Here is an 11,498-nt window from a genome sequence, read left to right on the forward strand (position 1 = left end):
CTTGTGATAATAAATAGTGCTAACTCGATATTCAAATATATATATATCAGTTGATTTTATTTATTAATAATTTATTTATTTTCAATAAGATGAACTAATTCTGTCTTTTATTAATTTACAGGTAGAGAAGGAAGCGGTTATCGCCCTGAGAGAGGCGTAACCTTGAGGCTATAGGCAGAAGTTCACCCTTGTAGAGGCGCTCCCCGAAAATTGGGTATAGAGCTGGAAGAATCGTCAAGGATCGCTCGCCCTGTCGGAGGCGCTCTAATGGATAGGAGCGGTGCGACGCCCTGTGAGAGCAGTGTGGCGATATGGGCCGGGTTTTATGCGCATGCGCGGCCGAAACAACGGCGTATCATGTTAGCTATCAAGTGGTCGCTAAAGTCTTGGCGGCGGGCGGCAGGCCTAGTGACAGCTGACAGCGAGCAGTAAGGGTTAGTTAGGTAAGTCGATTAATTATAAATAATATTATTTATTATATATTTACTAATATAATAATATTAAAATGGATAACGTAGGAAAAGGAGCAATTAAAAAACAGAGAATTAGGAAATTTCAAAAAGCATGGCTAGATGAAAATATTTTTAAAGGATGGTTGGCTCCTCATCCTGTAGAAAATAAAGCAATTTGTATAATATGTAATAAGACCATCAGGTGCTGCAAAACGGATTTAATTAAACATTCTGAAACATTTAAACATTTGGAAAATTCGAAAGAAATTAATTCCGAAAAACATAACGCGACTGAAAATACAAGCACATTAATGCATAAGGATAAAGTCAAACGCGCAGAAATAAAATTAGCTTCTTTTTTCGCAGAGCATCACGTTGCTTTTCGTACGGTGAATCATTTAATTCCGTTATTAAAAGATATTTATATAGATTCTGAAATTGCACAAGATGTTTCACTTGCTCGACATAAGTGCGCAAATATTATCACAAAAATTATTGCAAAACGCGAAATTGAAAATATTGTTCAAAACTTACGAAATTGTAAATTTTCCATTTTAATTGATGAAAACACAGATATTTCAGACACCAAAGTAATGTGCGTTCTTGTTCGATATGTGTCACTTTTAAATAAAAATGTTGTAACGCAGTTATTAGAATTATTATCTTTAGATGCGACAGATTGCACCGCGAGTAAAATTTTTGAAAATTTTAAAAATCTTTTAAAAGAAAAAAAAATTCCTATCAAAAATATTGTTGGAATGGCATGTGATAATGCATCAGTAATGACAGGACGCAATAACTCTTTTATGTCTCGTTTAAAATTAGAAATACCAGAATTAATAACATTAAATTGCATTTGCCATTCTTCCGCGATTGTAGCCAGTAAAGCGTGTGAAAAATTGCCGTCATCTTGTGAAAATTTAATTAGAGGAGTTGCCACTTATATTTCGGGCAGTGCAAAAAGAAGTGCAATTTTAAAAGAGTTTCAAGAATTTTTTAATGTAGAAAAAAATAAAATTTTAAAATTATCTAGTACTAGATGGCTTGTGTTACACAATTGCGTTGTACGACTTCTCGACAACTGGGAAGTTCTAAAAAATTATTTTATTTTAGCGACAGTAGAGGATAAAACGAAATCTGCGGAAACCATTTTAGCAATGTTAAATGATAATTCAATTAAAGCATATTTATTATTCTTAAAATATTCATTAAATTATTTTAATTGTTTTAATGCTTTATTTCAGTCGCGTGATATTTTAATTCATAAATTATATTCAACTAGCCAGAAATTAATTCACCAGATAGCTCAAAATTTCATAAATTTTAATGCTCTTAAAGATATTTCTACTTTAAATATAGACGATCAAAATAATATTCAACATATTGAAAATATATATCTTGGATCCGAATGTAATACATTATTAGAAACATTATCTTTGGAATGCGCGCAACAAATTAAATTAAAATGTTTAGATTTTTATATCACAGCAGTTCGAGAAATGCTGAAGCGTTTACCATATAAAGATAAATTATTTGAACAATTAACTTTTCTAGAACCGAAGATTGCTCTTTATGAAGAAGGTAGACTTAAAATTAAAGATTTAACCTACATTGCTACGCGATTAGGACATATTGATATCACAAAGTTAGCTTTTGAATGGAGAATTTTGCCATCATGTTTTGATGATGAGCAGAAAACAGAGTTAGCGTCTTTAAAAATAGATCTAATGTGGAAAAAAATAGTAGAATTTAAAGATATTTCTGGGGAAAAAATGTTTCCAAATTTAGAATCTTTAATCGAAATAGTTCTTTCTTTTCCCCATTCGAATGCCGAGGCCGAACGAATTTTTTCAATAGTAACAGATATAAAAAATAAAAAAAGGAACCGATTGTGTAATGATACTGTTTCCGCGATTTGTGTTATTCGGTCTCATTTTCAATCACAAAACATTAATTGTGTAAACTTTGAAGTAGACGCCAGGCATTTGGAACTGCATAACGCGCAAAATTTATATGGAGAACAATGCACACCTGATGGTTCTTAATCATTTTGTTTTTTTTTCACTTTTAAATATTATTTTATTTTACTATTTTATTATTTCATTAATTTTATTATTTAATTATTTTATTTTGTAGAGTCACACATCTAGCCAATATTCTCTTAATGCATGTTAGTTATGTGTTTTTATAAACTTGTTTCTTTTCAGAGTTTTATTATTATTCTCTTTTCAGAGTTATAATATATCTTAATAACGTAAACTTGTGTACCTGTAACGTAAACTTGTGTACCTGTAAAAGTCAAAGCTTTGTGCAATTTTATTTTTATAATTTTATTTCTAAATATATAATTATTATTCTATTTTTATTTCTATAATTATTTATTTTATTTAGATAATTATAATTTGTTATATAATTAAGTTTATAACATTAATTTGATTTTAATTATATTTATATTTAGAGTTTCATATATATATATGTTCATATATATATATAAAATCTATTTAAAACGTTATTTTATTTTTAGTTTACTATAAGATATAGTTTATTATAAAATATAGTTTATTTAAAATTTATTATCCGATGTTTCTTTATTATTCTAGTACGTTAATATTTTTTGTTTATTAATTTTGATTAATTTTTTGTTTATGAATACTGGTAAGGTTTTTGGCAGTTTTCCTTACCCTTGCAACAAATGTTGGTATTCTTTAATATTTTTCTGCCAAATAAAATATTTTATTTTGAGTTATATTAAAAGTGTTTTATTTTTAAAGTTATTTTAGCCCTTTCCCCTTTTCAGCTTTTTTTTATTTTATTCTACAATAATAAATGGAGCTAATTATATTTTTATATATGTGCGCGCGCGCGTGTGTAGACAATTTTTTTTTATTTTTGAGAATTGATAAAGAAAATGTTGCATATATATATATATATATATATAAATCGAAAAAGTTCATATATATATGTATATATATAATTTTTTACCGATTCTCAAAAATTAAAAAAAAATTTGCGGGGCGATTAACGATACCCCTCTTTCTTGGAAATAGGTACTTTACTGATAGCGTACTGGCCGCGCATGCGCGAAAAACCCGGCCCATATCGCCACACTGTGTGAGAGGCGCGCGGTTACGAATGAATTTTTGATAGAAGACAGAATTAAAATTAGATAAGTATAAAAATTCCTTAAGTAATAATTATTTTTCTTATATAGCAGTCTGAGCTTGTTGTTATTTTACAGATTCGAAAACCTGTGCCAATGGAGAGAAGAGAGAAAGATAGTGAAACTCTGTGTCGAGTTAAATATATATTATTTTTGAATCGTGAAACAATGTTAGTACCGTTGCGATACTTTGGTTATTTGATAGTTAATGCGTTGCGTTAATTAATTATAATGAATTAATTTATAATGTAATTAGTTAAGATAGGGTTAGGTAGTGCTCGAGAATAATTATAATAATATTTGATTGATACTTACTATAGATTGTAGGTTTCCAGCAAGTTACTTGTAGAATAAATTTATAGGTAGTTAAGAATAATGAATATTTATTTTATACACCGATTTGTTCTGATCTATCTGTATCTTATAATGACTGAATGACTGAATTACAATTCTTATAATTTGACTAGTATGATAACTATAGTGATATATTGGCTATAATGATGAAGAATAATTAACGAACTATCCCTTGCGAGCGGCGTATATATACCTCTGGGCTACCCCCAGATACGGAAACAGACGGTTACAATAATTGCACGTGTCTCCGAATGATAGGGTCTCGCGAGAGAGTTTGAATATAATAACCGTTGTATTATATTTGCACTGCAACATTTGTATATTTATTTTTAGTCGTGATGTTATTATCGCTGTTTTTATAATGTATGTTCTTTTAATATTTATATTTGTCAAACAATAAGTGTTTCTATATTGAGTAAATAAAGAATACGTTGATTTCAAATGTTCCTGTGTTTTGGTGTTGTTATTTTAAGTGCCCTTGTTTTCATATAGTTGCGAAAAGATATATATATGTATATATGTAATTATTATTACAGAATTTAATAGGGAATATATGTATATATATATATATATATATATATATATATATATGTATATACATATATGCGTATGCGTGCCTTTTTATATGAGTATGTATGTACGCGAGTGTATTCGGCAAAATATAATATAGAATTAATAATTACATATGCGTATATATAATTATATAGCCCTTTTGATGCTTATAATACTTATATCTGTATTTAATAATAATATTACTATTGTAAGACTGTTTGTTAAAATAATATATGCTTATTACCTATTTTCATTATATGTATATTTATACTTTAGTGTTTAATTAATTTAATACTTATCAAGTTTTATTTTAAGGTTTCAATCTTGCAATTGACTTAATGCTAGTGTTAGTATTAAAGATAATATAATACTTAGAATTATCTTAATTTAACATATAATTGCTTCTCTTAATATATATGTATATATATATTTAAGTATTGTTAAAAAAAAGGAAACGTGGAACGTAAATGTTCCTTGAGCGGTTTTGGATTTCCCGCGCGAGAGAGAGAGTTTCGAGATCTCAGGAGAGAATCGTACAGCTGTGCATTGTTGCGGCGGCGCTGATATACGTGCAGTGACAGGGCGCCACTGACTGTCTCTTTAAATCTGTTTACGTGCAGCGTTGTGTTTACGTTTGATAATTGTCTAAGATAATTAATTCTGTGTGCTGCAGGTGCGCGTTGGGTGAATGAAATTATTATATCTAAGTGATAAGACAATCGTGCGCGTTGCCAGTGGTTCGGGAAGAAGAAAAGAAAATTTTGCGTGACGAGCGGCGGTGGACGTCAAGTGGAGTCGACGGTCGTAACAAAATATATATATATATCTATCAGGTTCACTTAAGTTTAGAATCTCACACATTTATGTTCATGATTTTGTCGATAAAGAGTTATACCGCAGATGCATATATATATATATATATATATATATATATATGCTATACTCGAGTTTTATCACATTTATATAGAAAGAGTTATACGCGTGTGTCTACACTAGGCTCATATGTGCACATGTATGTGTGTATTCTTTGATTGATTGTGTGCGTTAAAAGTTTTATATACATATATATATATGTATATATATAAATATATATATATATATACGAATGTTAGCATATTACATATAACTATCTTATTTGCAATACTTCGTACATAATTCTTAATGTAATTATTAATATATTTAATATCTTTAATGTAATTATTAATATATTTAATATCTTTATAAATATTATATGTTTATATATCGTAGTTCGACTGCTAGACATGAATGGTCTAGTGATAATAATATTAAATTAACGTTTAAATATTGAAAAAGGGAAAAGAGCATAAATCGTTTTATTAGGCTATTTGAATTTTCCCGCTTTAATCGAAGAGAGCTTTCTCTCCAAATTCTCTCTCGTTCCATTATGGCCGCCTTGTCGTCTGCTAGTTTTGACAGGCGCGATGTTGTGTATTCCTTCGATTGTTGTCGGCAGTATTTAGATGCGATTTATTCGTATTACCGCGTTGAGATTAAATGTGATTATAGTGGAATCTCGTGTAAAATATAATTTAAAGGTCAGTGGCAAGGAAGAAGATAGATAATTAAATAAAATAATAATTAAAGGAAAAAAAAGAAAATAGTGACGGACGGCGACGGGCGTTAAGACGAGACGCTGGCCGTTACACCCCCCTCGTTAAGCTTGGAGCAGCGGTGTTTAGACGATGCGACGGTGAGCCTGTTGAACCCAGCCTGCATCGGCGATGTGCACTTGTCAAGCCTCATCTCCAGATCCTGGTAAGCAGTTTTGAGGTTATATATTTCTTCTGACATCTCGAGTGTCTCTTGGTGTGAGTTGTACATATGCTGAACTGGTTTAATATATTCTCTAAGATTGTTGTAGCTAGATACTGCTGAAGCTTCTGCATCGTGTGTTTCAAGATATGCATGTCCAGAGTGCACGTTGTCTTGGATATAGTCGCAGGATTGCTGTAGTGTAGGTAACATTTTCTTTCATATACTTTATGTATAATAATGAGTATAAGAAGTGCTACAGTGCAAATTATCGTTGTCGTAACACAGAATCTAATAATGTATGCTGATTTAGATTCTCTGTCCGGTGGGCTGTCTTCGACGATGACTCCTTCGTTCGTGGTGAATTCTGCTGTAGCAATGGTGTTGACGTCAGGGTTTCTGCCCCATGGCATTGCTCTGAGATGAATCGAACTTGGTTCTGTTTTAAATTCTTCCAGTTGTGGCGTGAGTACCTGCCATTGGTTTTTTATTTTATATATAGCAGTAGCGAGAGGGTTACAAGTGATTTCTGTTCCTCTGGTAGTTTGTGCGTGTTTTTGGTTGCAGATACATTGGTTTGCCATCTATCGTTACAGGGAGTTCCGAAAAACAGTCTCTTGTGGTCCTTATTCGTGCTGGTACAGGAGTGCAGCGAAATTTGCGCGGCTTCGCCTCTCATGTATGCTGAGTATCCAGGTATCCCCATGAGCGTGTATGCGAACAATGCCGGATCTTCTTGTGCCATCATTATTGAGGTACGTAATTCTATTTCCCTTTTTGTACATTCATCTATCCTCAGAGATATATAAACATTTTTAATAACTAAATTATTGTTAGTAATTACGTTAACATAGCTATTTATATTAGAATAAGCGAGGAATCTTATTTTATTAATATTTTTGTAATTTTTCAGATATTCGTTGCTTATTTCATTAACAACGAGACATGAGTGTGTAACGGCCAGCGTCTCGCCTTAACGCCCGTCGCTGTCAGTCACTATTTTCTTTTTCCTTTAATTATTATTTTATTTTAATTATGTATCTTCTTCCTCGCCACCGATCTTTAAATTATATTTTACACAAGATCCCACTATAATTACATTTGATCTCAACGCGGTAATACGAATAAATCGCATCTAAATACTGTCGACACCAATCGAAGGAATACGCAACATCGCGCCTGTCAACACTAGCAGACGACAAAGCGGCCATAATGGAACGAGAGAGAGTTTGGAGAGAAAGCTCTCTTCAATTAAAGCGGGAGAATTCAAATAGCCTAATGAAACGAATTATGCTCTTTTACCTTTTTCAATGTTCAAACGTTAATTTAATATTATTATTACTAGACCATTCATGTCTAGCAGTCGAACTTGGATATATAAACATATTTATAAAGATACTAATTTAGATATATTAATAATTATATTAAGAATTACGTACGTATCATTCAGTGAAATATTGTAAATAAGATAGTATATGTAATACGCTTACATTCATATACATATATATATACATATATATACACATATATATAACTTTTAACGCACACAATTCAAGAATACACACATACAAGTGCATATATGAAACTAACGTAGCATACGCGTACAACATATACATATGCATCTACAGTATAACTCTTTATCGATAAAATCATGAACATATAAATGCGAGATTCTAAACGTAAGCAAACCAGAAGGATATATGCATATTAACTTTATTTAGACATATTGTGACAAGAACAAATACTATCTTACATAATTACCAACTAACAATAGCTTAAGACCGACTAGAATATCGAAGACAGCTTAAAAATGCATGTGTGTGCGATCCACAGACATACTGCTAACATGAATAAATAACGAACGAGCTAGCATTCACAATCAGATTCCAAGGCTATTGTCCTTTATCTTTTATACATCCAAGTAGCATATCAAATGAATAATCTTAAAACCGCATACGTATGGGTGACATATTATTGAATTTTACAAATATATATATATATGTCAACAATGCCTTATATCAGGACTTATAAATTTGTATGTTGACTTAAAATATTGTACATGCACTCATATGTATAATTAGACTTTATTTATTAATGCTATCAAGTTCAATATATATATATATATATATATTCACTAATATTAAAATGGTTATAACAGCACATGAGAATTCACACATACATGTATTTACATTAATTAACGACCAACGACATGAATACTTTAGCAAGGGTAATAACTCAATAATATTTGTAGCCAATGTCATACAATTTAACGGTTTATTTCAAACGACGATAAACATACTTAATTACACAGTCTTAACGCTTTAAAGTACACGGTAATAATAACATGTTTTCAATTTAAAACTCAAAACATCTTTAGAAATACAAATGTACTGCGCAAATATTCTAAGAAGTCAGCAAATATACCGAGAATGTTTATGTTTTCGCGACACGTGTCTCATCGATACTGGTCCACGTATGACTATCGAAAGACTGGGGGTAGCCCAAAAATATGTATATAACCGCTCGCAAATTCATCAAATTATTATTAAATTCATTAAACTCAGAGAGATCATATATACACATGAGATCAGAGATTATTAAGATAAAGATACGATTCGCATTATTCAAGATTATTGAACAGTTAAACTTATACTCATAGTGATACTTATGAAATATATATACGTGTTATAATAAAAATTATAGTAATATTTATAACTTATTTATTCACAAATCTGCAATTATCCAGCGTCCACGAAATATTATCGTAAGTATTTACAACATATCTAATTCATTCTCAAAGTGAACATTCTAATTAACTATTCAACCGAAATTTAATCTTATACTAACAAGTGAAATGATTTAACTCATCTAACAAATACGTTCGAATAATAAATTAATTATTAACACTGTACGCTAACACGACACGACTCCGCGACTCGAATCTCTTCGGCGTCCGTCGATACTCGCATCGTTCTACTGTCGCTCCACTCGTCGAGCACTCTCCTTATTGCATGATACTGTTAACCTGAAATTAACCACAAGTTCAATTGATACATATATATATATATATATCTTAATTATTATTTAAGACGATTTTACACTTATCTGAAAACAATTCGGTCTTCCATTAATATATTTTTATCCCATCTACCGCGCGCCTCTCGCAGGGTGTCGTACTGCTCCTATCCTTCTGAGCGCTTCCGAAAGGGCGAGCTATCCTTGACTTAAACTCCTTATCTGTACCCATCTCTCGGAGAGCGTCTCAATAAGGGTGAACTTATATCTATCCACAAGGTCACGCCTCTCTCAGGGCGATACGCACATCCATCTTAACCTGTAATTAATGAAAGACTGAATCAATTAACACTATTTAAGAATTAATAGGAATAACGGTAGAAAGGCAAATCACAAACGCGCAATAAAGCTCAACCAAAATACCTGTATAATAATTATACAGAAGAATAAACATATTTACATAATTTGAAACGTTAGCATTATTTTCTTATCACAAACAGTAACATAGTAAATAAGAGATAGAATTTTATTACTCACATTTCCTTCAAGTAGAATAATACCGGCACCGAGACCGAAGCGTGCGTATTAATTTACATTCATAATGATTATGTCGTCCTGATACGTCGCGTTGTCCTCATTAGTCCTGACCATGCGTGTTTTACCGCTCGGCTCGCGAGCCAGGCTTATTATCGCGTACCACAGTAGAGTAACGCAAGAACGCGTCAAAAATCTCCCATCAGGACGTCACATAAAATCAATTGATGCCAGCGCGATGGGATTGAACAGCCATCGTTAGTGGAATTTGCTCATCAGGAGAATAATACAAATATCACGCTGTAAATTAGAAACGGGTAACATAAATTAATTGATGCCAACGTGGTAGAATTTCGATACAAGGATACCAATATATGAAAACTTGTAACAGCATAACGGAATAATCGACACGATAAGAATACCTTTCAGTAAGTTCACTTTTACAATAAAACGCTCTGAAACAAATAAATAAAGAATCGTATCAAATAATATAATTTTGCAACTTGAAAAAAATAAATAACGATATTCCTTGGATGTGAAAGATAAGCAACTCACACGATGATCGCGTAATTTATAATCCTTGATATTTTTGGTATCGCTGCCGAGCGCTTATTTTTCACATCCAAGGAATATCGCTTTACATAAAGACAAGCCGCGCGGCACCAACGTTTGAAACAAATATAAAACAAAATTCGACGTTCCATTTTCCGATTTATTTGTTACTCCACATTAGTAGTTGCCCAGTCTCCTATGTGTACGTTTCGCAAGAAGTACTTTCGTAAAAAATTATACAAAAATGAGTTGTACTGCCATGGAATATACGAATATGATTATCGCGTACGGAATGGCCGGGAGAAATGCACGTCTCGCGGCGCGTTTGTACGCGGAGCAATTTCCCGAGCGTGAACGACATCCCAATCACTTAGTGATTTTAAGATGCATACAACGCGCACAAAAATCGGGAGTTTTGATACCAAATCGCCAAACTGCAGGTGTACCAATGCAGTATGATGCAAACGATGAGGAGAGGGTTCTCAGGGCAGTGGAGGATAATCCTCAGACTAGTGTGCGCCGTTTGGCGAGGATGCTCGGTCTCTCGCGACGCATGGTGCATCGTACCTTGCGCCAAAATGGATTACATCCATATCATTTCCAACGTGTTCAGCAACTTTTGCCGAAAGATCGAGAACCACGCATCTATTTTTGTGAAGGTATTTTTATTTATTTATTTAATGTATTTTCCTGTTATTTTTAATAAATATTAATAGTCGGCGAACCATGCACAGGTTTCTTGCACAATGTCGGCGGCATGATTCTTTTCCCGACCGCATTCTATGGACCGACGAGGCCACCTTCACGCCCAACGGTGTTTTCAATAGTCGTAATTTTTTATTATGGGCGGAAGAAAACCCGCACGCCATTCGGGAACACTCTTTCCAGTATCGTTGGACAATTAATGTATGGGCAGGAATAACGGCGAACGAAATCGTAAGTAATAAATTTACAGAGTAATCTAAAAAATTTTTTCTTGCAGCTTCACTAAATCATTTATTTCGGCAATTTTCAGATTGGTCCCTATTTTCTACCGCCTCGCTTAAATGGAGAAGCATATACAAATTTCCTCCAAAATCAATTGCCATTACTTTTGGAAAATATTC

At 32.3% G+C, this 11,498-nt stretch overlaps 1 protein-coding gene across 1 annotated transcript; it reads left to right on the forward strand.

The window, feature by feature from the left end:
• Window positions 1-505: 505 nt before the first annotated feature.
• LOC145936507 (protein FAM200A-like) lies at window positions 506-5,206 on the forward strand. The gene is made up of 2 exons (XM_083038758.1): window positions 506-1,516; window positions 5,192-5,206. The coding sequence occupies exons 1-2, from the start codon at window positions 506-508 to the stop codon at window positions 5,204-5,206; spliced, it is 1,026 nt and encodes a 341-aa protein (XP_082894884.1).
• The last annotated feature ends 6,292 nt before the right edge of the window (window positions 5,207-11,498 follow it).

Source organism: Prenolepis imparis, unplaced genomic scaffold (assembly GCF_030444845.1).
Source record: "Prenolepis imparis isolate NDT839.2.m4 unplaced genomic scaffold, iyPreImpa1.0 SCAF_5, whole genome shotgun sequence".
Lineage (NCBI taxonomy): Eukaryota > Metazoa > Arthropoda > Insecta > Hymenoptera > Formicidae > Prenolepis > Prenolepis imparis.

Excerpts from the sequence above, each read along its gene's own strand:
- LOC145936507 (XM_083038758.1), top strand. The coding sequence starts at position 506 with ATGGATAACGTAGGAAAAGGAGCAATTAAAAAACAGAGAATTAGGAAA.